Raw genomic sequence first — 27,415 nt, forward strand, 5'->3', positions numbered from 1 at the left:
AACGGGAGAAAGGGCTCCTGGATGCCCCTCTGGGACAGAGCCAGCTGGGTATATCATGGACTCCTGGAAACAGTGGAACCTGATCTGTCTGTCTCAACTGTCTGTAGAGGATTCTGAAGACGTATGGATATTTGTCGTTTTGGTGTCAGGATTCCTGCTGTTTGGGCTGAGCTTACCTGACTTACCAAAAATTAATGAGCTTTCGATGAACATTGGCTTAATCCCGGAGTTCAGGGATGGAATGCATTGTGCTGTAAACTCACAAACTCATAATTATTGAGATGAGTCGTAAGCTTGGAACTTTGGCTGAGATTCAGGCTCTGGCACAGAAGGTTGATTCAATCAAGGAGAGGGTTGATGGATCAGCATGGATTGGAATAGTTTGATAACGCCTTATTGGACCTGGAGGGGTTGAAGACCAACAGAACTCTAAGGCAGAGAGGAAATTATCTCTTGTCTACTCTGTCCCCAAAACAAATCTTATCTGAATCTGGTGCCCTTGAAACCTGTTAGGCTGAAGTGAAAACTCCCCTCAGAAGAAATGTGGAATGCTGCGGTCGCTATGGAAACTCTTTTCTCCCTATTCCAGCCTGGGCGGGACTGTGACCGGTGAAAGCCGTGGAACCGTCTCAGGGATTCAATGTGCCCTCTAACCCATTATAAACCCCCCGTCCAAATGGAGGTGATGAGCACTGCTCTTGCGGCTGCACACTCTGAAGTGAGGATGGTCCCAACCCTACTAGTGATGGGAATTCTGGCTCTTTTTAGAGAGCCGGTTCTTTTGGCTCAGCTCACCAAAAAGAGTCGGCTCTTTCGGCTCCCAAGTGGCTCCTCAGATTTTCAGTTGCGTAGAGTACATTTATAACCAAAATAATGCAAAACTATATGTAAAATTATTTACTAATGTAAAAAAATGCAATATATCAAATATTTATCATTTCTATGGATTTAATAACTGAACACAGAAATCTCCACTTTCCAACTGCTGGCGCTCATTTTCTCACCGTCTTAGTCGCACTCTCTCCCTTTCGCCTTTTTCCTCCTCCTCATTCCCTCGTCTCCCTCCACCCGCATGTGCTCTGCTGTGTGTCTGAGTCTGATCCTCCCTCTTCCCCGCCCCTAACTGCTCTGTGTGTAGACAGTCTGTACACGCAGTTACACATGTTGACCAATTGCCTGTAGCTTTCACCAAAGCAAGAGGGGAGGGGGGAGGGGAGGGGGCGGCTCCCAATGACGAGCCGCTCCCATCGTTCACTTCAAAGAGCCGGCTCTTAGAGCCGGTTCGTTCGCGACCGACACATCACTAAACCCTACCTCCCCACCTAGTGGACACTTATGTATCGTGTGAAGTCTGTGTGCATATCTGTCTACGCTCTGTTGAGGGTAACTCTGAAGTGCCTTTTTTTTTCCCTCTCCCTGATTCTATCCTCATATAAACCCTCTTGATCTATAACGGTAGCGCGACTCGTGTTGCGAATGACCACAGTCATCCAATTCCTGTCATGTGTATATGCATGTATGTCTGATCTTGGAATTGTGAGTACTGAAACAATTGAATTTCCCTCTGGGATTAATAAAGTATTTTTGAATTTGAAACGACTACTTTAGTCGTCAGTGGCAGTGAATGAGTTAAAACATTGGGTTCAACAATTGTGTTGGTAGAAACTTTACTGTCACATGCTACAGCGCTGCCCTAGGTATCCTGGGGGGGTGGGGGTGTGGGGGGGGGGGGGGGCTCTTTACCTGCTGAACGGCTGTTAGCTATTTTATGTACCGGTAGCTAATGAAAGGCTAGCAGTTAGCTTTTTCAGTTCGATGACCATTAACAAACACAAGAAGAAGAAAAATAAGTTTACCAATGCTGTAGTAAAACAAAAGGTATAATAATTTATTATTAATAAAACCTTGTTGCAGCACTAAAGCAGAAAATGAGATTTTGCAATATACTAAATATTTACATATGAATTGTTTTAGAGCCCTTTTATTGGCAGAATCTGATATTAATTTTAGTTCTTACAAAAAAAATGGGTCCCATATGGGCTATAGTGTGACGTCATAGGCACAGATCCCCTGTCCTCTATTGGAAATGGAAATACAGTCACCCTATATTAAACAAACTGTCCACCCGGGCTTTTGCGCTGCACAGAGACGCTTCGCTGCCTATGACTTTGAACGTCAGTTGAGAGTCAGTCTCATGCAGACTGACGAATGAAGAGAGGGCCTCAAGTTAAGACCCTCTCCTCATTGGTCAGTCCACACGAGGTGGGTCAAAGGTTACCCTGAGCAGTTTACGTGATGTCAGGCATTCAAGTATTGAGTATATTTACTGCATATTACAGTAAAATATTCTGTATGTGACCACATTATGGTGATCCTTGGGTCGTGATGATGGGGCCCTTGAATATTGTTGCCCAGGGTACAACAAAGTGTTAATCTGGCCCTGGTGTCGATGGTGGTCTTCTGGACGACTGTCAAGTCAGCAGTCTTCCCCATGATTGTATATCCTACAGAGCTAGACTGAGAGACCATTTAAAGACTTTTACCTTTAGTGTGGCACCAGGGGGCTTCAATATTGAACAATAATGGTGAATGGTTTGTATGTGTATAGCGCCGTAGGGTTCTACAACCCCCAAGGTGCTTCACAACACTTCATTTAACCATTCACACGCTGGTGGGGATGAGCTTCGATGTAGCCACAGCTGCTCTGGGGTGCTCTGACAGAGGCGAGGCCGCCGAACACTGGCACCACCGGTCCCTCCGACCATCGCCAGCAGGCAGGGCGGGTTAAGCGTCTCGCCCAAGGGCACGACAGCAGCATTATCTGGCAGGATCGAGCCTAAAACCATCCGATTACTGGACAACCCACTCTTCTTCCTGAGCTGCTGCTGAATCTTATAATAATCTGAGACACAGAATTATTAGTTATAATCAGTATTGAAGAAAGAAACATCTGGAATACATCAGTCTGTGTGTCATGTCACTTCTTGAATGGCATTAGTGAAATAAAACCACGTTGTCATGATCTTCTGGTTCTATAATGGCACCTGCATCATCTAAAAGGTCTTGAATTCTCAAAAATACAAAAACACCGGATACAACTCCACAAAGTCTCCTTTATTTTGAAAAAGATCCGTTTGAGTGTCTGACACTCAGATTTCACATCTTATTTTCTCCTTAAGTCCTTTTTATAAATTAAAATGGTACATTAGGCATGCAATACCGCATCAGCCGCTTACGTTTTCATTTTCCACAGAACAAAAGAGACCAACACAAACGTCCTCGGGTGTCCAGATGAAGCTGCTCGGAAGCGTTTGGAGAAGCCACAGCATGAAGCGATGAACACAGTCAGCGGTTGCATAGAACAGTACGTGAAGTTCCTCGTTTAAAACGGCATGCCGTGTGGCTGAAACTTTGTATACTGGACCTCGCCGCTTGTCCCACTTGGGCTGCCGTCTCGCCCCAGCACAGGTACAACAAAATGCTTCTCTCTGAGACTTTATGTACATTTATTTATTTATTCATTATAAAAATAATCACCAGGAAATATTCATCTATCGCTTTTCTACTGGGAGAAATATTGCACCTATTTGCTTTTTTTTTTTGTTAAGGTTTACCAAAGAAGTAAAAACGACTTGAAACCAACGAATGAAACAAAACCGGGACTCTGAACGGTGGGAGTTAAAACAAGCAGCTAAATAAAGGAGTGGGATGGTGTAGCGCTAGATTGTCTCGAAGAGCCCGGCTCGACATCGGTTAGCTTCAGCTTTTAAATCAACCAATGGGAATCTGAAGGGGCACGAGATGCGTGAGCAAATATCCACAAAGTCCTCTGTAGACATACGTTAGCTTCAGATTACTGGAACATTTGCCCCAAAATAAGAATACTTTCATTTGTATCCGAGACTTTTCTGCTCGACCAGATAGAACTGGGACTCCTGCGTCGGACGGAGCCGTCGTTGTGCATGGCCGATATAAAACAGCATTTAAGCTAGCTGTAGAGGAAACGTTGAAAACGATGACACACTTTGACCTGGCCAAAGGGAGGGGCGATGGCTAAGGGCTGGAAGACTGTGGTGAACGGGAAATACTTGTGTATAAAATCTCATCTCCAGACATTACAGACATGTCTGGACGTCTTAAAGACGCTTAGGAGATGTGTTCCTGGAGTTTTTAACTGACCAGTAAAATAAACGTTTAGTCAAAAGGGAACAGTTTAATATCGTCTCTGAAACGTACGATCGTGGAAAAGCCTCATCCAACCATCATCAACGTCCCATTCTTAGTGATTGGTCCCTGATTCATCCATTAAAATGCCCCTCCCCTCTCTACGAGCATGCATCACTTGCTCTTGGCTTGGAGCAGCTGAGCCGGGCTAGCTGTATTAGCTAGCGCACTGTCACCTTGGTGCGTTACGTTAAGAATTACGACAGAGAAGGTGCCATCTTTGGGTCGAACACGTAGAACTTAACCCATCTTTCCCATTTGGATTTAGAAAACTGGCTTTGGGAAGCCAGAAAAACATCTCCTATTCCACCTTTAAGGCGTCTCTTTGCTACTCCTGCTGCCATCTAGTGATCCACTAGCAGCTGCTACATCCTCTAGTCCCGAAGGAACCCGGCAGTTAACGTGTCACTACCAGCTTCAGACTCAAGCCTACTTTATATGAACGGATGAAACACGTCGTGTAGATCTTAGACGAGAGTAAAGTTTTCATCTGAATACTTCGTCACGCCAGGGAGAACATCTTCGCTCCAGTTCTGATGCAAACCAGAGCCAACAGGAAGTGCGTCTTCCCCGATTAGAAGGCTTAAAGTCGACTGACTCGATGAGTAAAGCCGTTTTCGTGTTAAAAGTCCAAACGTTCGTCAGATTCTACTGAACTCATCATTAACGTTTACCTGTTATATTTCACACAGGTGAGGACACCTTAGAGGCGGGGCCAATAAAACACCAGTTAGAAAATAGACAAATCTCTTTAAGCAACTCTAAATAAATTATAATCTCAGGATAACTGATCTTAAACGAATATGTACAGTAAACCATAACAAGCGGATTACAAACATCGTTACAGCAGCGTTCTGTTTCCAAACAAGCACCATGATGGTTTGGTAAACTCAGATCTTCAGTGCATTTTTTAAAAATCCCCTAAACTGAATATATAAAACCTTTGTTTGTGGTGGCTCCACGTGTAAGTCATGCACACTTGTGACCGATTCCAGGAGCGTGGCGGGGTTCTACGTTACATCTGGAGGGATCATGCTCTGCGGTCGGGAGAACATGCCAGCTACAAGGAGAACAGACACGATGCAGCTGATCCCGACGTGTCGCACCTCTTCGGTTTCAATCCCAAGTCACAGATGATGGGAAACTAAATCACCAGTCAGTATTTCAGGGGGCTGCAAAAACCTGCAAATGCGACCCAATGTGGCCGGGTCATCAGACGGGTACCGAGTCCGGATCCTTTTATCAGATCTGATCTGCTGACACCTTCCTCTGTAGGATCAGGCTAAGTATGAGGAGGCTGAATGAACTTTGACCTTTTTGTGTTGGATTGTGGACATAAGGTCAATGCTCCATCGTCCCACACCTCCTCCTGTTGCTTCCTGATTCTTTCCGCTGCATCTCCTCAGGAAAGAAACCAGGCCTGAGGAAGATCTGACCAATCGGAAAGCTTCCCTTAATGGAACACGTAGACACCTGTGGGCGAATCACACAACGCCAGAGCGGCCACTGCCTCCTCCACCGAACTCCAGACAGGAGGACTCGAGTGAAGGGCTCTGCTTACAGCTGGTTGTCCAACGACCTCAGCCTCTACCGATTTTGTCTCATTTTGCTATTTGATCAGTGAAGAACTCCCAACGTTGTCTCGTGGCATTTGGACTCAGAAGCTAGGTGAAAAGGTTTGAGAACTCTTCTAGATGTTGGCAGCACTGACTTTCCAGAGGAGGTTTGTCCAGCAGAGGTTCTGAACATGTTTTAAATTAAAGCAACATGACAGCAAAGGAAGCAAGAACCCTCACAGACAAACGTCTACAGTTGCATCCCAGTGAAATACTGGCTTTGTGGAAGGGAAAGGGGTGTTACCATTAAAACCACCCTAAGGAGGTCTTCCTCCTAAAATGAACCTTCAAAATCTCTGGTAGCATTTTGCTTCCAGACGGACTCACGTCTGATCTCAGCACCATCTGCATCGGCTCGCTTCATAACCACGAAGGTTTCCCCTCAGATCAGACGCCAGAAGCTGTGCTACAGAGAAGCTGGCCTTGCTCAAAGTGACTTACAGACAGCAGAATCGTGTCTGGAGTGGGGGGTGGAGCACCAGTTCTCAAAGCTACCTGCCAGACCACAAACCCGCCACCTCAACATGGAACGATCCAGAATGCTAGGTACAAAGTATCAGAGATGCAGAGTATGATCAGCTATTAGCATGATCAGCTATTAGCAGACCAGCTATTAGCATGATCAGCTATAAGCATGATCAGCTATTAGCATGATCAGCTATTAGCACGATCAACTATTAGCACGATCACCTATTAGCAGACCAGCTATTAGCATGATCAACTATTAGCACGATCACCTATTAGCAGACCAGCTATTAGCATGATCAACTATTAGCATGCAATAAGCTAAAATGAGGATTTTACATGCCCGGAATTGGGGGGGCAGCAGTCTGAGATGCTCCAGGAACCTAAAAGCCACCGAACGCCGTTAGCCCGGATTAGCTTCCTGAGCGATCCGGGCTGCTCGCCTGCTGAGCTGTTGATGAAATCCCAGAAGGCCGGTGAGGAGGCGTTGTGTTAATCATCGTTGACTTCATGCTGCTGACCGACAGCTCGGTTAAAAACAGGAAACCTATTCAACTTGAGGAGAGAGACCGCCAGGCTTTTACAAAAGGTACAATTTGGGACCATCTTGGCTCTGTCGCAGGTCTACTTAGAGAGGAACCTGGCTGGTTCGGGTCCTGGCGGTGGCAGACGTGGGCTTAGAGCCGGTGCCGGGAGTCGTGGCTGTAGCTGCCCGGCGAGCTGCGGTTACGGTGTGGCTTGTACGCGTCCTGATAAGGGTCCTGGTAGTCCTGGTAGGGGTCCTGCTGCTCTCGGCTGTGCTGCGAGCCCGAGGACATGCGGTTGTGTCCTTTGTGCGCTCGCTCGTTGTGGTAGTTCTCGTCGGACGTCATCAGGTTGCGCCGCTCGTTTGGGGTGGAGTTGTCTCCTGTGTGGTTGCTCTGTCGCATTTTCTGGCTCTGAGGGTCAAACGTATGAAGAGCACACACTTTTATTACCTCGCCTGGACTTCGGTCCAGGTGAAAACAACCAGCTACACACACACCTGCAGACCAGAGATGCTGGTGGAGTAGGGCGTGAGCGCGGTGGAGCCCAGGTTCCGACCCATCAGAGGGTTCAGCGGGGTTGCCATGGAGGTGTGGGTGGCTTTCCAGTAGGCCTCCAGGTATTCAGCGAGATGCTCACAGGCGTCCTCCAGCTGGTTCTCGTCCAGGATGATGTCAAACATTTCCTGTGGGCAACAGAAGGAGGACATGGACATTTGAGGGGTCTGGGTCGGCACAGACCTGCTGCGGTTGTGTTCTTTAAACATTTGGACACTTACAGGTGGACACTGGGACAGTTTTTCTGCTGCCACCAGCTGGACATTCAGGTGTTTGCTCTGGGACTTCCCTCTGGACTTGACCAACCTCTGCAGAACCTGGAAGACACAGAAACCCACTTGGATCACTTTAGTTTCTCGTCTTTCCACAAATACAAACATCCAGACTTTAAATCAGACATCTGAAGGATCTTCAGCTTTAAAACCATCTGTCTGCAGTGGGACGACCCACTCAGGCTTCACCTTTGGTGAGGAGACTTTGACGTGAACGATGATGGGAGCCAGAGAGGTTTTGAGGAGCTGAGCCGGGTGGTTGATGGTGTCGGCGTCCAGCACCACCAGCTGCAGGGAGCGGGCCAACTCAAAGATCCTTTCAATCTCACTTTGTACCTCAGCTGTGGAGACAAAACGTTTCAGCCGCGTCAAGAGTCCGAGCTCGCGATCCTTAACTAGTAATCAAGCGTCTTCTTACCTAAACTGGAGCGAGTGTTGGAGCGTTCGATGATGGCCCGCTTACTGGGGTTGTTGAGAACCGACCTCTTGGCCAATGAGATGTCAGCAGTGACTCGTGTTATAGTGATCCTGGAAGCAGGGAAGTATGACGCTAGTGTGTTACTGGACTCTGGGGGGCGGGGGCTGATTTTGGGTTTGGGGTTAGGGCTACTTACCTGCCATCAAATCTGTGCTTCAGGAAGTCAAAGAGAGCTTTCTGCATCATGTCTGTCACCTGTTGGAGAGGAACACGGAGTCACACCTGCTCGACTTCACAGAGCAACGCTGCTCCCAAACCCATGCAAGGCAGCACTTGGACTATTCGTTAGCTTATCAATCCTGTAGGACGTAGTCTAAAGGCGCCACTCCTCCTCCAGAGGAAATAAACCTATTGACTATAATGGCGGCCATTAGCTGTGCGTTAGGCGGCGGAAGCCAGGGTGAGAGGGTTTCCATCCGTTACGTCAATCAGATATAAGAAAACATTCGTTCGGCTGTGATCACGTCGTTGGAAGCAGGAGAATCTCACACCTTGTCCATGCGGGGGTGGGTACCTGCCAGGTCCTCTGACTCCTCATTCTCCTCGTTAAGTCTGGCTGCTAGCTAGATGCTACGTGGGCAGCACCACGCAGGAAGCTATTTTGGGGGCTCTGGGAGAAACGTACCGACACCTTCATCCCTGTGTTTCAGCAGGGCTAGATCAGTGCTATTTTTAGCTTCTGATGAGCATAGAGCGTGTTTCCTTACCTCGTAACCTTTGAGTGACGGTCCCACCAGCACTACGGGCCTCATGGAGGGAACCACGTCATATGGTGGGATGTGCTCCGTCTGTTAACACAGAGAGAGAGCGGCAGCAGCGTGCTCGTCACAAACACGGAATAAAAACCACCAGAGAGATGCAGCTGCACTTAAAACAGCTGTAAACAACCACCCGTGAATACGGCTTCAGGATAAACAAGCTGAAATCTACTTTCTTTCATATTACCCTCCTAAAGAGATTTACTCACAAGCACGTGAGACTAACAGACGTGTTTCCGTACATAAATGACCGTTTGCCTGCCATACACTGATGTGGATCAGACTTCACAGTAAGAGGCAGCAGCACGACACAAAGATGCAGAGATGGATCCACTTAAAGATGCAGATGAGAAGCAGAACTGGACTCTGGTTTGCTTTAGGAGCAGACGGTTAGGCCGTTTCCCAGAAGCAAGGCAGGTTGCCATAGCAGCGGGGAGGATTATTCTAGTCTGGCTGACTTGTTTACAGTCAAAATCATTGATGTCTTTATTGATTCCATACTTGGTGCTTTTATTTCATAAGGGTGTTAACTGATGATCAGGCCACGCCCACATTTTGGCTCAAACCTCACACCCAAACACAAATGGAGACCTTGGTGAGATAAACTGAGATTTTTCCTAACAGATTGTTTAGAAATCTTTTTAATCCTGGTCTGACACACTCAAAATAATATTTGGCTTTTTTAGACAGAAGAAAGGAGGAATTATGACGTTATTCTCAAGATTTCTGAAGTTAAACTCAAAATTCTGAAAAGAAAGGTTGGAATTCTGAAATTAGAGTAATAATTCTGAGATTAGAGTTAGAATTTTGACATTAATTCATAATTCTAACACTAAAATCTAATATTTACATTTTGTTCTTATGTTGGGAGGCGCTTTGGTCAGCTCCCATGCTGTTTTGTGCCACATAAATACATTTGTTTGATATGATAATATTAAAGTCATAATTCTGAAATTAAAACCAGATTTCTCAGATTAAAGTCATAATTCTACAATTAGAGTCAGAGTTCTGAGATTAAAATAAAATTTCTGAGATTAAAGGAAGAATTCTGAGATTAGAGTCTGAATTCTGAGAAAAAGTCATAATTCTAGGATTAGAGTCACAATTCTGAGATTAAAATTAGAATTTTGATATTACAGTCATAATTCTGAGAAAAAAATTAGTCATAATTCTAAGATTACAGTCATATATCTGAGATTAAAGTCAGAATTTTGGGATTACAGTCATAATTCTGACAAAAACTCAAAATTCTATGATTAGAGTTATAATTCTAAGATTAAAGTAAGAATTTTGGGATTACAGTCATAATTCTGACAAAAACTCAAAATTCTGTGATTAGAGTTATAATTCTAAGATTAAAGTCAGAATTTTGGGATTACAGTCATAATTCTGAGGAAAAACTCATAATTCTAAGATCACAGTCATATATCTGAGATTAAAGTCAGAATTTTGAGATTAGATTCTGAATTGCTAGAAAAATATCAGAAATATTCTTCTGTATGTTTATTTTACATCTAATGAACTTAAATTATTTCATTATTGGTTAGAATTTAACCAGCAGCTAAACTCTGCTGCTCTGGCACAGATCCACATAATCTGACACTAGATTAGATGCTGGACACTAATTAACACAAAAATAAACTAAAGGGTTTTTATATTTATATTCTGTAGAGGGAGCTCAGCAGGGTGTTGCTGTATTTAGGGATTGTGATGATTCAGTACTGTATACTTCAGTAGGGCTGAAGTATCGTTCGGCATGAGCTTCCTGTCCCTCCTGCTTACTTCCTGTCGCTTTATTATGGCGCCAACAAAAGTCGAGTGGATGGTAAATGAGAGGGGTTTCCGTCACCAACTTACCACTTTCTGTTTCTGCTTTCCTGCAGGAGGGGAGAGAAGACAGCGATAGCGTCGTCAGTAGAAGCAGCTACAGGAGGCGTGGCAACATATCTCACAAACTCTAATCAGGATTAATGTCAAACGCAAAGGAAACCTACGAAAGATACGTGATTTCATACAAATATAAAGGCATTCCTATGTTCCTAAGGTTATATTCACAAAATCACATGAGTGCAGTTCAGAGGGGTGGGTCATAGTCTGGTCGTCCCAGTCTCAGAGCGCCTGCAGTCCTCAACTGGAGGAAGAGGAGGATGATGGGAAAATGTAGCAGCAGCTCTATAAACTTAAGCTCTACATGGAGACATGGGCAGGCTTATGCTATCTATGCCGCTGTGGCTTGGTTTGGCTTTAAGCTGGTGGGCGGGGTAATGAACAGGCCCCTCCCCCTGATTCCCAGTTCTCACCTGCGGAGGATATGAGTGGTCGGATAGAGGCAGAAACCTCATCCTCCACACTGGAAGAGGAGTTTCCTCCAGACTTACTGAAAAAGACAAGAGGGATAAAAAAGACAGAGAAAACATGGCGGCATTAATGCAGAACATGACTAATGACAGCTGCCTGCTACGGCTAGCATCGCATAGCGCTAATCCCTAGAAGACGTCAGGTGTTTCATCCAAGCACCGGTTAACTGGATGAAAGGAAGATTTGGTCATTTAGAGGTTTGTGTGGGTAACTACCATCTTACCTTTAAACAGATGGCTTCCTGAACAGCTTTAGGTTTAAGCTTTAAGAAGGGTTCAATAACACCGGTTTTATCTTCTTCACATTGGCTACCGGTGAAGTTTAGAATTGATTTTAAAATTTTAGTTTTGACTTTTAGAGATCTTAATGGACAAGCTCCACAATATTTATCAGACCTTTTAATCCCTCACTCTTCTGGCCGCACTCTACGGTCCTCGGGTCAAAACGTACTGAAGGTCCCTAAGACCAGATTTAAAACTAGAGGGGACCTGTCCTTTCAAGCTGTAGCTCCCAGACTTTGGAGCCCTTGTTTCTTCGTGTGGCCGACTCGGTTGATTCTTTTAAAAAGCAGCTGAAGACACTTTTATTTAGACAAGCTTTTATGTAAGTTGACCTTGTGCTCCGGTCCTGTTTTGCCTTTTTATGTATGTTGTGAAGCACTTTGTGATTTTATCTGTGAAAAGTGCTATATAAATAAAGTTTTACTTACTTACTTACTTACTTTAGTTTGACCTAATGGACATAAGCTGTTTCTCCCAACAGAGGCTGTTCAGGAAGCCATCTGGAACCTTTACACAGAAACAAACTTCAAAACGGCTAAAACATCCCTCGTGCGCTCGGACGATCGTGAATGTGAACGTGAATGAAAAGGTCTCTGGGGCTTTTCTAGAAGGATTCATGAGTTTCCATCTTTATCTGCTGGAGGCAGAAATGTTAAAGTGTGAATAATCCGCTCTTCACAGAGATTTTTACATCCCACTCAGTAAATAACTGAAGAGAAAACAGAACAGACGTAGATTAAATATTAACATGTTACAGATTACAGAGTTAAAACATAAACCAGCTGCTGTTCTTCCGCCTCACTTAGTCCGAGTATCTGGGAAGGCTTTAGCGCTGCAGTCTGGTTGGATCAGTGTGAACCAGTTATCGTGTTAAACTTCCAGACCAATTACACACAGGTGCTGACAGGTGAGCTAACTGCAGCTATGTGAGAGCGTTTGACTCCACAGGGGCAGAAGGACTGAGTCACAGGAGAGTTTGGGTCACTAATAAAGACTAAGAACATCCTCACACATGGCCTGGCGTCCACAGCAGAGCCATAAAACATGGCCGGCGCTCCATAAGCGACGTTTTATTTACTTTGGCTTTTTAATGAGGTCAGTGTACATGACGCTACATCAGAAAAGATAAAAATTCTGTTTAGAAAATCTGAATTTAGAGTAAAATGTTCTTGTTTTAGATTTACCTGCTAACATTTTTATTCATGAGACAAAATTAAAGAATTATTTTATTTTCTAAAAATAGTTTCAAATCTATGCTGACGATATTTAGGCTCGCAGCTGCCTTTAGACAGGGCTAGCTATGGTAGCTAGTAGCGATGTAAGAAAATATTGATATGACAATATATCGTGGTATTGTTTCCTGTGATATTATACTGGTATTCAATAGCCGTGTAGCTAATTTTTGAAAGAACAAACGTGTGTATTTTCTTTTCTTTTGGTGCAGTTCAAACGCTGACCACTAGTTGGCAGCAGTGTGCAACGGGCTTGAAAATGTAAATCCCGCTGTTATGGTTCAGATAACAGTAAACATGTTAAGTATCAGTTTGGACTGTTTATTGAATTTTCCTACAATAAATTCGGTCTAAAAATTGCTAATATCGTCTGACTGAATGTATCGCAATTTATCGTGATACATTGTATCGCATCGCCATAATTTCACCAATTCATATTAGCTAGCATGCTAAGTGTTTAGAGGGTTGTTTCAGCGCGTTATGCCAGGAATCACAGCTGAAAAGTAGCGCTAACATGTAAGCTAACGTTACTTTAGGGGCTGGACCTTTTGGATTTTTCTAGATACGTTCTCCAGGAACGACAACTCGGTTGTTAATGATAAATCCTCTCAGAACTGTAGCCTTATTTTATTTCCTTATATTAAATCAAGCTTTTAAAGTTCTAACCTGATAGATTTGGTTTTATCATTGCATGCTTCTGACTTTTTAATAAAACTTTAGTGTGCACCTTTAACACGCTACCTTACCTTAAACAACCCAACTGTTCAAAAAAGTTTCAGAGAGGACGTAAGGACCGTGGAGATGAAACGGCCGAGCTCCTTTAAAAACAAACTAAACGTATTTTTCCAGAGAGAAACGGGGATCAGAGCGTTCCTAATCTGTTTCTTACCCTTGGACTCGTCCTCTCTTCTGCTCCTGCTGAAGCCGGATGTTCTCCAGTTTCAGAGGACTGGGAATGAAGCCGATCTCACAGCCTTCCTTCACCAGCCGCCCAATCCACCAGTCGTTGTTGAACTTCTGAAGACGAGAAAACAGAAACTCAGGACTTCTCTCCTATCATGAGATGAACGAGGACACTTTTAGGTTGGATCAGAAAACACAGACTGACTTCTTTTATGTGGAGGAAGTCCTTGGAGTCAAAGGAGATGGCCGTGGCCGGGACAGGAACATCCTCATCCAGAGCTCCACAGTAGCTGACGTTGGTCCTCACGGCAAATGCCACGGGTTTACTCTGGAAGACAGAACAGCGCCTCTGTGAGGACCAAACCTTTATTTCATACAGAACATCATCACGGGTCGGGAACCTTGGCTCTTTCCAGCTGAACAGCAGCCTGCTGCTCCCTCTCCTGGCGGCTCTGTCCCGGTCCTTGGCTCTGGCTTGGGCTCTGGTTCTGGACCTGGGCCTGCACCTCCCGCTCCTCCTCCAAGGATACATCTGAGTCTGATGGTCTGCTAGTGTAGGAATCAGCTGAGCCCTGCAAGCCGAGAGGACACCGTCATGTTAAAACGAGCCCATCTGAAGACATCAGGATTATTTACCTGAACCACGTCGTTGTCGGGTTAAATCCTGCCTGACTGGGAATCAGGAAGCTTTTTAAAAGCAGACTAAAGGAAAACGGGAGCTCTGAACTCTCCGGTGTGTAGCAGAGTGAGGACAAACATGGCGGCATGACCTCAAACGTCTTCCTGACAAAGGCCCTGAGGTTCAGGCGGTCACATGGATTTACTAGGACCTCTGAAAAATAAAACAATGACAAACTGTGTAGCTGTGGCTTAAAGCAACAGGAAGACTCCACACAACACGGGAACAACGTGTTAACTGGATTATTTATAGAGGTTTTGGGTCTCTTTTTTCCTTCTCTCCTCCCTATCTTGTCTGTCTTTGGGTGCACGGCGCTTCTACATTTTTTCTGGAAACTGGAAATTATTAAAAATGGGCCTGGTCAGCTGGTCTCTCAACGTGATTGACAACATTTTCTCAACGATGAGAATGGGAGAAGGGGCTCCTGAGTGCCCCTCTGGGACAGACCCAGTTGGGCACATCATGGACTCCTGGAAACAGTGGAACCTGATCTGCTTATCTCAACTGTCTGTAGAGGATTCTGGAAACGTCTGGATATTCGTGGTGTTGGTGTCAGGTTTCCTGTTTTTTGGCCTGGGAGGTTACCTGGCTTACCGGAAAATTAACGAGCTGTCGAGGAATATTGGCTCTTTCCCGGAGCTCAGGGATGGATTACACCGCGCTGTGAATTCACAGACTCATATAATCGTCGAGATGAGTTGTAAGCTTGGAACTTTGGCTGAGATTCATGCTTTGGTCCAAAAGATGGATGCGATCAAGGAACGAGTGGACGAATCAGCACGGATTGGGATAGATTAATTTACGCAATTATTGGATTTTGAGAGGTTGAGGACCAACGGAACTTTAAGACAGAGAGGAAATTATCTCTGTCTGGCCCCAAAACAATTCCTTATCTGAATCTGGTGCCCTAGAGCCTGTGAGGCTGGAACGAATACCCCCCCCCCCCCCCCCCCCAACGAAACGTGGAATGCTGCCGTCGCCATGGCAACTCTGTCTCCCTATCCCAGCCTGGGCGGGACTGCGAGCTGTGAAGGCCGCTGCATCATTCCAGGAGTCACTGTGCCCTCTAAACCCAACAACCTCCTCCCCCAGTCTAGACTGAGGTGACGAGCACTGCTTATTGCGGCTGCATTCACTGATGTGTGGAGAGTCCCAAACCCACCACCCCACCTAGTGGACACGTATGTTGTGTGATGTCTGAAGTCTGTTGCATATCTGTCTGAGGTGTTTTTTTGCATAGCAAAGCTGTGCTTCCTGTGGAGGGTAACTCTGAAGTGCCTTTTTTCCCCTCCACCTGACTCAATCCTCATGTAAACCCCTCTGATCTCTATTAAGGTAGCGCGACTCGGGTTGCAAATGACCACAGTCACCAATTCTTGTCATGTGTCTTTGCCTATGTATGTCTGATCTCAGAATTGTGTGTACTGAAACTCTAATTTCCCTCTGGGATTAATAAAGTATTTTTGAATTTGAATTAATAATCAGCTTTAGGTATCAGCCATCGGCAACAAAAGTCTTTAAAAATTGGTATTGGCCTAAAAAACCACATCTATTCTGAAACCTGGATATTCGGACAAATTACAAAACCCTGCTGTAAAAACCACGAGTCCTGTGTACAAAGATGCAGGTAATGCCAGCTCAGGAGACCCTCGGAGAGGGTCGCCGGACGATGCGGGGATGTGGAATGTAAAATTGGCTTCACTGGTGGACATGAATGACCACTTAGAGACTACAAGACGGAGGGGAAGATTATCTCTGTCTACCCTAAACAAAGTTATGTTTATCCTTATCTGACGCCATAGCAGCCTCTCAAGGCTGCCTCAACACACCCCCACAAAAGGAGGAATGCCGACAGATGCTGTGTCCCGACCTTCACCCTCTCCCTTCAGGCTATATCTGCAGGGACCTCAATGTGCTCTCTGTTCCTTATCTCTCCCTCCCACCTGTTGTTCTGCAGCTGGTCGATGCGCCGCAGTGGCAGCTCCCATTGGAGGCTTCAGGATCCCGCCCACCCCCACCTCCCCATTGGACTCTGATGTTGTACACGTGCTGTCTGTGCTTCCATGTCGGGTGTTTTTTTTGCATTGGAGTGCTACACCCTGCTGGTGTAACCCTGTTAATGCCTTTTTTCCCCCTCCCTGAACTTTCCTCATGTAACACCCTTTTCATCTAACTATTAAGGTAGCGCGACTCATGTTGCGAATGACCGCAGTCACCAATTCTTGTTATGTGTCTTACCCACGTATGTCTGATCTTTGAATTGTGTGTGCTGAAACTGAATTTCATTTCTCTGTATGTCCTGCACATGTGGAGAATATGACAATAAATACTCTTGACTTGACTTGACTTGACTCTTGACTTGAAAAAACCACATCTATTCTGAAACCTGGATATTCGGACAAATTACAAAACCCTGCTGTAAAAACCACGAGTCCTGTGTACAAAGATGCAGGTAATGCCAGCTCAGGATGTGTGTCAGGTGACTACTGACTTGTAACAGACTTGGTAGTCTAGTAGTTCGAGTGCTAGGCTGGTACGTTGTTCCGAGCAGGTTTGACCCCGGTCCCAGCAGTAACTTTTTTCATATTTTTTAGCTAAACTTACCAGTATGATGTTTTCAACCCTTTATTGGTAAACTGAATTAAACATAAGGCCTAATCTGTTTTTTTGGCCAGTGTGAGTCCGTGTGAGGTGTCTCTCGTCTCGTCTTCCTCCGCTTATCCGGGTCCGGGTCGCGGGGGCAGCATCCCAACTAGGGAGCTCCAGGCCGTCCTCTCCCCGGCCTTGTCCACCAGCTCCTCCGGCAGGACCCCAAGGCGTTCCCGGACCAGATTGGAGATGTAACCTCTCCAACGTGTCCTGGGTCGACCCGGGGGCCTTCTGCCGGCAGGACATGCCCGAAACACCTCCCCGGGGAGGCGTCCAGGAGGCATCCTGACCAGATGCCCAAACCACCTCAACTGGCTCCTTTCGATCCGGAGGAGCAGCGGTTCTACTCCGAGTCCCTCCCGAATGTCCGAGCTCCTCACCCTATCTCTAAGGCTGAGCCCGGCCACCCTACGGAGGAAACTCATTTCGGCCGCTTGTATCCGCGATCTCGTTCTTTCGGTCATTACCCAAAGCTCATGACCATAGGTGAGGATTGGGACGTAGATCGACCGGTAAATCGAGAGCCTGGCTTTCTGGCTCAGCTCCCTCTTCCCCACGACAGATCGGCTCAGCGTCCGCATCACTGCAGACGCCGAACCAATCCGCCTGTCGATCTCCCGATCCCTCCTACCCTCACTCGTGAACAAGACCCCGAGATACTTAAACTCCTCCACTTGAGGTAGGACCTCTCCCCCGACCCGGAGGTGGCAAGCCACCCTTTTCCGGTCGAGAACCATGGTCTCAGATTTGGAGGTGCTGATCCTCATCCCAGCCGCTTCACATTCGGCCGCGAACCTACCCAGCAAGAGCTGAAGGTCAGAGCTGGATGAAGCTAGGAGGACCACATCATCCGCAAAAAGCAGAGACGAGATTCTCCTGCCACCAAACTCGACACACTCCACACCACGGCTGCGTCTAGAAATTCTGTCCATAAAGGTAATGAAAAGAACCCGTGACAAAGGGCAGCCCTGGCGGAGTCCAACCCTCACTGGGAACAGGTCCGACTTACTACCGGCTATGCGGACCAAACTCACGCTCCTCTGGTAAAGGGACTGAATGGCCCTTAACAGAAAGCCACCCACCCCATACTCCTGGAGCGTCCCCCACAGGGTGCCCCTGGGGACACGGTCATAAGTCCGTGTGAGGTGAGCAGAGTAAATCAACTAAAATGCTGCTTGGAAACGAACAAAATCAAAAATCTTTAGCAGAAAACAATCAATAAACTAAAATATTAAATAAAATCTGCTTCAACTGGCTACAGAAATCACTGCCGACACCACCGGGATTAGAATAGGCATCAGCACACGCCAAAACAAGGCAAAAGGCAGGTGCCTAAACCACTGACTTGCTGAAGATGCAGGAGGGGATTTTTGTCTGAGTGGGCGGAGCTTCTCAGAAACAAAAAGTTTCAGTTGCGGGTCTAAATTTAGGCTGACAAAAATAACTAATATTTAAGATAAATGACATCAACAGTGCCAACGGTAATATTTGATCTAACTTTGCTGTCAGAGGTTTAACATAGCGTGATCTGGCTCCTTTAAATCCAAACCTTCGACAAACACGAGTCACCCTTCGACTTGTGCAAATAATCAAATAAAACAAAAACTTGCAGGTGAGTCCAACTTTAGGTTGATTAAAGGATCTGGCTTTCCTTGGAGGATCACAGACCATCTTTCATGTCAGAGTTTTAAACTGAGCATCTATGAAGGTGGCCAAAGTTTGGTCCAAATTTAAAACAATTGTTTTCATGTAAACATCAGCTTCTAGTCACAAAGATGTGCTTTACATCTGCAGGTCAATCCCAAACCAAGTGCTTTTATTTTAGAGGTATGCTGCAGCCCCTTTAATGCAACATCTGGATCAAGTGCTTCTTTCTGCTGTTTTAATCCAAACAATCAGCCACTAATGATGATTGGACTAAAGAGGACCGTTAGCCCTGGTAAGATCAATCCAGCTAGTCATCACAGCTAAGCAGTTTTCTCCTTCCTAAAGGCAAGTAAGCAGGAGGAAAGCCTGACTTCAGCACGCTGACCATCCGTCTCAGAGACCAGAAACACTTAAGTTAAGGAAAACAGGGTCTGACATGGCTGTTGGGGATTTCTTCTGCACTTTGACCTCTTAAGTTTTCTTGTGATGATCATAACGCAGCCTCGTCAGGACCGGCTAGATGAACTCAGTCAGCTTAGAGGAATTTAGAAATAGTAGATCTGTCGTATCAGTCTCGTTCCAGTTCCTGTAGAAGATTTAGGACTGTAGCGCTAGCATCCCAGCTCTTAGCCAATGGAGTCGCTTCAGCATGTGACTCATCAGCATCAGAGCCCACTTAATGACATCACGATGCATGTTTGTGCGAGCTTGGTCAGAGCCAGCATACCACGCAGTCACAGATGAGAAACCCTCCGCTGGAGGTCTTCAGGACAGTGATGAACGCAGGGACGTGCGTGCGTGATTCGTCACATTGGAGACGGCCTTAAGGGGTGGCGAGGGTCCTTCACATCCTCCAGTTTTCCACGTTGAGTCGGTGTGTGGTTCGTCCCGGAGGCGATGATGATGAAGAACGCTGCCTTTAACTGACGTCTCTACTCCGTATCGACACGATGGCATCAACACAAACGCTGAAAACTCCCAAATCATCAGGAAATGTGTTGATGTTGCAGATTAGAGTCTGTCTGCCTGGCGTGCACCCCCCCCCCCCCCCCCCCCACACACACACACACCCAACCCCCTCAAACAAGCACAGCCCAGGAACACACTCCACTGTACTGCTGGCTCGCCCATCACAGGCCTGTGTGTGTGTGTGTGTGTGTGTGTGTGTGTGTGTGTGTGTGTGTGTGTGTGTGTGTGTGTGTGTGTGTGTGTAACCATCACCATCAGAGCACAAATGCAGATTTCCACAAACACTCACCGCCTCCGAGTCTTCAAATCCATGCAGGTACAAATTGTCATACATGGAGGTTTGATATTCCAACCAGCGCCTCTAGAAGAACGAGGGGAAAATGAGAGTGGAGGCGGAGGAGAACGGAGGGGGCACCAGAGAGAGAGAGAGGGAGAAAAAAGGATGGATGGGGGATGACGACAATTCTTCCCCTCCACAGCAGAGAATAATTTAAAAAACGATCTCCCCTCCCGCTGGATCACGCCTGCTCCTCCGGAGGAACGAGATGGATGACACTTCTCCCTGATGCCGGTGTGCTGCCGGCTGCCTCACATTATAGGATGGAGATGCTCTCCGTGGAGGTATTCCAATCCTGGCGTTTCATCTCCATCAGGCTTCCACGGACACAGCGAGCAGCAGAGGCGGCAGAGCTGTGAATCCTTCCTCAATATCTAAGCCGGATGACAGAGTCGGTGTGCTGCCAGCTGATTGGCTGTCGGCCGTCCACTCAGCCTGGATGAGCTCGCCCCCCCCTTTCCCGGTGCGGTGAGGTGGAAGACATCGGGGGAGGGGGCTGAAGGTGCAGAGAGAACCATCTCTCATCTGTTTTATTTATATCCAGACTGAATAAAAGCTTTAATTTATCCTTTTATCTCATGGATCCTTGTTCCATGTTCTCCAGTAGGAACACCTCTTGTTCCTACTGGAGAACATGCATTTCACCACACAGACATGCAGAAATGAGCCAGAACCACATTTTACCAGATTTTCAATCAGAAATGTAAAAAACTCCTATGTTTAAATTCTATTATTAAATATGTTTATAGTCATTTACAGGAAATTATTTTAGTCTCAACATGATATTTATGTTTTACAGGCCAATGATCAAACCAAAGCTGAGGAGGCCAACATGGCGTCCAACATGGCGTTTTAATGCTGACTTGTGTCATCTTCAAACAAACAGCGATGATGAAGAGGTGGAAGAAAGCACGGGGAGACTGTTGCAGCCTCAGCGTAACCAGAGGTCAGACAGAAGAACACGTTAGAGGAGAATGAAGATAATTATTATTTAACGGTCGGGGGTGACCACGGTGGTCCTTGAAGATGTCAGAAACATTCATTTAACACTGAACCCAATAAGAGCTGGTAGCCACCAGCTTTAACTCCTGTGGCCGTTTAGAGAAAGCCACGAGTGAAAATAGTCTCCTACACCTAGCATTAGCATTAGCTTCTGATAGAAAACAGACGGTGAAACTCTAGGATAGAAGATCTCGGCAGATCTACATCACACTGTCACTAACATTCATGGACTCACCCATCTTGGCTCATGACGGGGAACTCTGTTTTTGGTTTAGTGTTCAGGAAGTAGAAGCTAACCGTTAGCATTACCTACTCCACCACACAGCGGAACTCCTCCAGGCTTGTGTTATTGGTGGGGATAAAAAAAAGAGTTGTGTTGCTGTTAGCCAATCAGAGGAGAGGTGTCCACATGCCAGACTGAAGTTTGCCAGAGCAAACGTAGAACAAGACCAGGACTTCTGGAACAATGTTCTCTGGACAGATGAGTCTAAAACTGAATTATTTGGACACCAGAACAGAAGTAATGTTTGGTGTAAACCAAATACAGCCTTCCAACAAAAGAAGCTCATACCAACTGTGAAGCATGGAGCTGGCAGTATCTTGGTATGGTATTTTTTCCTTCATTAAAATACACATTTTTGTTCATATCTTCTTTATGCCTAAGAAAAATGTGGGTTTTTGTTGTTTAATTGCAATTCAGTCACTTTTTTCCCCAGGACAAGAACATCAAGTTCACCAGGAAGGATGTCCACAACAACCAGCTGCCCTTCTAGGACTGCGCTGTGCAAACAGAACAAGATGGAAGTCTCAGCATTGAAGTCTACAGGAAACCATCTCACACAAACCAGTATCTGCATTTGGACTCACATCAACCACTGGAGCACAACATGTCAGTCATCAGGACTTTACACCATCAGGCTAACGTTCTCACAAGGACTGAAGGAAAACACATGAAGAAAGCTCTCCAGAACTGCAGATACCCTAAATGGGCCTTTGCGAAATCTACAAAGAAATCTGGAAAAGCATCCAAAGCAGCAACCAGCAAAGAAAAGGACAACCGTCATCCCATCATGGCAGGAGTCCCAGAGAACCTTAGAAGAATCTTCTCCAAACACGACATCCCAGTAAATAGTAAACCCAACAACACCTTCAGACAGAAACTGGTCCATCCTAAAGACAAACACCCAAACAGAAGCTCAGCGGTGTTGTTTATGCAGTCCAGTGTAGTGAGGACTGTCCAGATGTTTACATCAGGGAAACTAAACAACATTTACATAAGAGCATGGCACAACACAGGAGAGCCACCTCTTCAGGTCAGGACTCTGCAGTCCACCTACAACTGAAGGACAAGGGACACATTCTGGACAGAGACGATAGATGGTTTGAGAGAGGAGGAAAGGAAGCTACTTTAAATGGGGCGGGGCTTAGATTTCACCTTTCCAGTACCTATAATGCAGCTTTGGATCTCATTCCTAAGCATTTTCAGTGTAGGTCACACCTTCCTGCATCTACTCAACACAATGACTCATCAGGATATGGAGAGGTGGGGTACTCAGAGTAGTTTCTGCTCGTTAAATAACAACAGACAGCTACAGCTTATGAACTTGACTCTCCCATACTCCAGTTAGAACTGACAAAGCTCCTCGGATGAAAAGAGAAACGTTTTCAAGAAACCAAACAAGTCCAGTTGCCTTCAGCTGCACTCTTTGGATCACCATGACCTGTATGACCTAACCTTCATCATCACTCGTGTATTAAGAGTCATATTTTTATGTGACTCGAGCTCAGCTTCTTAAAGAGACAACCTACACACACACCTTTTCATTTTTTTATTATTAAAGTTATAGACATGAGAAAAATCATCTCGATAAGAGTCAGAAATTTGATAATGATAAATTTTAGAATTTTTGCCCAGCCCTAGTGTGTGTGTGTGTGTGTGCGTGTGTGTGTGCACGCGTGCGTGCGTGCGCTCTGTATTCTCGATCCCCAGTGAGTCATGGCCGAGACCCCATAATTCGGGTCTGAAATTGAAGCCAACCCGGACCTACCCAAAAATTGCAGTTCCACCCTCATCCACTGGGGGCTGGTGTCAGAAGCGAGCAAATCCTCATTGACTCCCATGTTAAAAATACCAATTTCAAAGCAGAAATAAACATGTTTACAGCCTGGTACCAAAACATGTTTTTTGTTTAAATGATCTAGTTTACACTCATGACAACTCTGAGGGGGGTGATTTTTTTTGTCACTTTTCTGTTTAAGTGTATTAAAAGCCTAAAATTCTGAATAATTAATGAGCATCAGACCCATGTGACCACAGAGCTAGCTCTGGGGAAAGGCCTCAGCCTAAAAACTGTTTCGCCATTTTCAGTCTCTCAACTTAGACCAGTAGTTGTAGCGTTTGTGCAATTGTTGGACAAAATGACTTGCTGTGCGGCTGCCGGCTTGTGGAGCTCTCAGGAGACCTCTGTGTTCCACACGGTTTTACCCAGCGGTCAGCCGGCGTATCTCTGACTCAGAAGCTCCGGTGTTGTGCACAGTTAGCCCTGGTTGTAGCTAGGTAGCTACCTCCGTTAGCTTAGCTCCCACCTCCGCGTTAGCTCTGGGTTAGCTTGTAGCTACATCGCTTCAGTTCGACTGGTGTCGTCATTTGATCCCAGCCTTACAGCCTCACACTCAGCTCCACCTCTTTTCCCTTTTATGGAATTGTCTGGGAGTGATTAATCAATCAATCAATCAATACTTTATTAATCCCAGAGAGAAATTAGAGTTTCAGTACACACAATTCAGAGATCAGACATTCATGAGCAAGACACATAACAAGAATTGGTGACTGTGGTCATTCGCAACCCGAGTTGCGCTACATTAATAGAGATAAGAGGGTAACATGAGGATTGGTTCAGGTGGAGGGAAAAAAAGGCACTTCAGAGTTACCCTCCAGCAGGAGGGCAGCTTTGCTATGCAAAAAAAAAAAAAAAACACCTCAACAGATATGCAACAGACTTAAGACAACACAACATAACATGAGACTCCAATAGGAAGGCGGGGGGGGGGGGGGGGGGGGGGGATCCTGTTTCCCCCAGCGAGAGCAGCCATCTACGGTGCTCATCTACTGAACAGTCACAGGTGGGAGGGAGATCTTGGGAGAAGCAAAGAGCACATTGACTCCTACAGATTGATGACCTCGCCAGGCTGAAGTCCCCCAATCTGAAGGCGGGGGGGGGGGGGGGGGGGGGGTGTGTGTCAGGTTTTCACAGCATCTGTCTGCATTCCTTCGTGGGGGATTTTAGTTGCTTGCAGCTCAAGGCTACCAGGGCGTCAGATTCAGATAACAAGAATTTGTTTGGGTCAGGCTGAGATAATTTTCCTCTCTGCCTTCAGTCTTTAAACTGATCATTTCCAGTCCTTCAGTGAAGCCAATTTTGGGTTTTTAAACCTGTCCATACCGTCCGGTGACTCTCTCCGAGATGACATCCATTTTGCGCACTAATACTGGTATCACAGCTAGAACATTGTCCAGATTACGATTCACCTCGAGTAACGTCCCAGTCTGAGAAGTCCCCACACGGACGGTGCTTTCCGCTCCAGTCTTCCCAAATTTCCAGAAAACCAGATATCCTCCCACTCCAATCAGGAGAAATCCAGTGATCATCAGGCCAAATATCCACACGTCTTCGATGTCCTCAGTGGACAGCTGGCTGAGGCATATGATCTTCCACTCCTTCCAGGAATCCAGCATATATCCCACCAGGTGTGTCCCCTGTGGACATGTGGGAGCCCCCTGCTCCGTTCTCATTGTTGAAAAAATCTTATCGATCGCATTGAATGACCAATTTATCAAATCCATGGTTAGTAAAAATAGAGTTTTTCAGAAGAAATGCAGAGAAGCGCTCTGTGGGCAGAAGAGCCTTGGGAAAAAAAGATAAGGGAGCGAAAGAGAGAAGCGTCTGTCTGCTCGAGTGCCTTGATGAGATATGTGACACAATCAAAATGGCGGCGGTGGGAACCTCCCATTTTGGATTAAAAACTTATAATAGGAGCCTATGGATAGTAAATGTCCAGTATATATATGTTGATGGTCCCGACTCGATACGCCAGCAAGTAAAACGGAGAACATTTCCAGGTTGTCCTTTAGGTTTATTACATTTTATACAGCTAATAAAGGTTTACGACGCTAAAATCATTCAGATTAAACTTATCCTACATTAAGCATGTTTCTAAGTGGCCTGGTTGTACGAACATCCACCCTGGAACTGGGAGTTCAACAAGCACCAACGTTGAGTTTAACAGGCAGCGGATTAGCGCCCCCTGCAGTTTGTGGTGATTTCTGCAACACCAACCAAGCATCGCTGAACAGGTTAGTATTCATCCACCCATTTCCTGTACCGCTTATCCACGCTGGCGGCGTACACCCTGGACAGGTTGCCAGTCCGTCACAGGTGAACAAGCTCATATCTGTTCACATAATAGTCACGCTCTCCACGAGGAACCTCCAGACCTGATTGGCTTTTACGTTCATGAAGACAGAAACATACAAAAGAAATGTAGAACTAAGAAAAATTCCTGCCAGTGTTTATGACACAAGTTTGTGTTCCATAAACGTTCCAAATGGAACAAACCGGTTTCCATCCCTCTACTACAGTACCTGTCTGAGGATGAAGCTGGTGGACGTGGTGCTTCCATCGGACCTCTTGAGACGACTTCTCCTGGAATAGGTTCCTCGGTTCACCTGCAGGAAAAACCAAGATCTCAACCAGAGTCCAGATATGATCCTGATTAGATCCGTCTGAAACGATGCAAAGTAACTCTGATGAGCTTCAGTAGCATAGCTTTCCTCCTGAGAAGGTTTGACAATCCACAAACCTCTTTACTAAGAGTCAGCATCATGATTTCTCTGTTTACTTTTGAATTATCCGTCCTGTTCTCCTCCCTTCTAAAAATACCAGCCGAGTTTGTCTCATGGGAACCAAATTAATTATCTGCCGGTGACTTGTCCCACTTCTGTTGAAGTCTCCAGAGTTAACGACAATGTCACCACTAAAAGTGGGAACCTACTTCTCTGAATTTATGTAAAACAGGGCCATTCATCTGGGTCAGTCTTTGTTCTGCCTCTGAAGTCGAGCAGTGATGTGAAGGATGACGTCTGTTAAAACTGCTGTTCATAGGCTCAGGATAAAAATAAAAACTAGTTTATCCAACAGGGGCGGAAGCATATTTCACCCTAAAACACAAAGTTTGAAACGTTACTAATTTAGTCCCTTAAATCTTATTTTATAGAAGAACTGTAGCTGTCCATGATATATAATTATAATCTATGAATATGCATTAAAACAGTCCAAGTGTGTTCTGGGTCAATGACTTTATGAGGAAGAATGACTAAACTGTTAAGAAAACGTGTGTATGAATCAGTCAAATGTAAATAACTGATGTTTGTGATCAAATATAAATAAACAAAGGAGTTGTTATTATTGCACTCACCTGTGAGCCCAGGGAAATGTAATCTAGCTAAAAAAAACACAACCAAGCTACCACTTTGCTAGCTTGGTTGTTTTACAACTATTAATGAGTAATTTAATAAAAACAGAAAAATCTTCTTCAAAGGGATTTTTAGAAATGTTTTGGTGAAAGGGAGCCTTGTGACCTTTGACCTCACCTGGAAGATGGGCGCCTGGATGCCCTCTCCTATCTTGTTCCGGATGTAGATGTGTCGGGACATTTCGGCCAGGACATCGGTCCAGAGGGCTGGCTGCTCCGGTCCAGCCCAGCGCAGGGGTGGCGGGTTCCGGGCTGCGTGCTCCAGCTTCACACCACACCGGACATGAGCTTCCTCCCGGGCCGGGGCTCTCGCGCTCACACTGTCCGCTGCGCGACAGCTGCTCCGGTCGTTTCCCTGCCGCACGCGCGCCGGGAAGCTCCGTCTATGAACGGATGCGGCACGCGCCACTCAAAGCCAGATGCTGGACGAAACCATTCAAGAAACGGGGGGTGTTCTTCTTTTAACGATCTCCAGTTTACTAATTTTGCTCATTTTGACTAAAAACAAACATGAAAGAGAAAAAGGTCTGATTTATGTTAACCTTACAACTGTAATATACAAAGTTAAATATCTGGTTTAACATCACCAACAATGGACCAGTCTATCTGAGTGTATGAGTACATAAAGCAACCCAGTTATTTATAGTGTTTTATTTAAATCTATAAAATAAGAGAAATAGCACACGTGTTTGAATCTTTGTTGTCCATGCACACAAATAAACTAGTATTTGAACTTTAAATTCTAGCTAAAACTTGTATTTATAGTTCGTGAATGCATCTATTGAGAAAAAAAGATCTTGAACTTCTACAAAACAAGAACCCAATGCAGTGTTTTGATTTAGGATTCAGGAATTAAACGTTTTTTTACGTTGTCAACTTTATTTCAATAAGAACCTTTAATGTAGTTAATAATTTGCTCTAACTCTATTTG

The 27,415-nt window shown here is 45.6% G+C and overlaps 1 protein-coding gene across 3 annotated transcripts; it reads right to left on the reverse strand.

Moving 5' to 3' along the window:
• Positions 1–3,093: 3,093 nt before the first annotated feature.
• Positions 3,094–26,800, reverse strand: LOC107380913 (voltage-dependent L-type calcium channel subunit beta-4). 3 transcript variants are annotated; one of them, XM_054742986.2, is made up of 14 exons: positions 26,603–26,800; positions 25,595–25,678; positions 14,071–14,241; positions 13,875–13,997; positions 13,656–13,783; positions 11,196–11,272; positions 10,753–10,772; positions 8,845–8,925; positions 8,274–8,332; positions 8,078–8,187; positions 7,849–8,000; positions 7,609–7,704; positions 7,330–7,515; positions 3,094–7,243 (listed from the first exon to the last, which is right to left on the reverse strand). In XM_054742986.2, exons 1-14 carry the CDS (start codon positions 26,663–26,665, stop codon positions 6,983–6,985), a joined length of 1,611 nt encoding a protein of 536 aa, XP_054598961.1. In that variant the 5' UTR covers positions 26,666–26,800; the 3' UTR covers positions 3,094–6,982. The 3 variants fall into 3 exon arrangements, with proteins under 3 accessions (XP_054598961.1, XP_070400611.1, XP_054598963.1); XM_070544510.1 differs by lacking the exon at positions 11,196–11,272 and having other exon boundaries at positions 10,753–10,771; XM_054742988.2 differs by lacking the exons at positions 25,595–25,678; positions 26,603–26,800 and adding an exon at positions 19,903–20,290.
• Between the last annotated feature and the right edge of the window lie 615 nt (positions 26,801–27,415).

Source organism: Nothobranchius furzeri, chromosome 14 (assembly GCF_043380555.1).
Source record: "Nothobranchius furzeri strain GRZ-AD chromosome 14, NfurGRZ-RIMD1, whole genome shotgun sequence".
Lineage (NCBI taxonomy): Eukaryota > Metazoa > Chordata > Actinopteri > Cyprinodontiformes > Nothobranchiidae > Nothobranchius > Nothobranchius furzeri.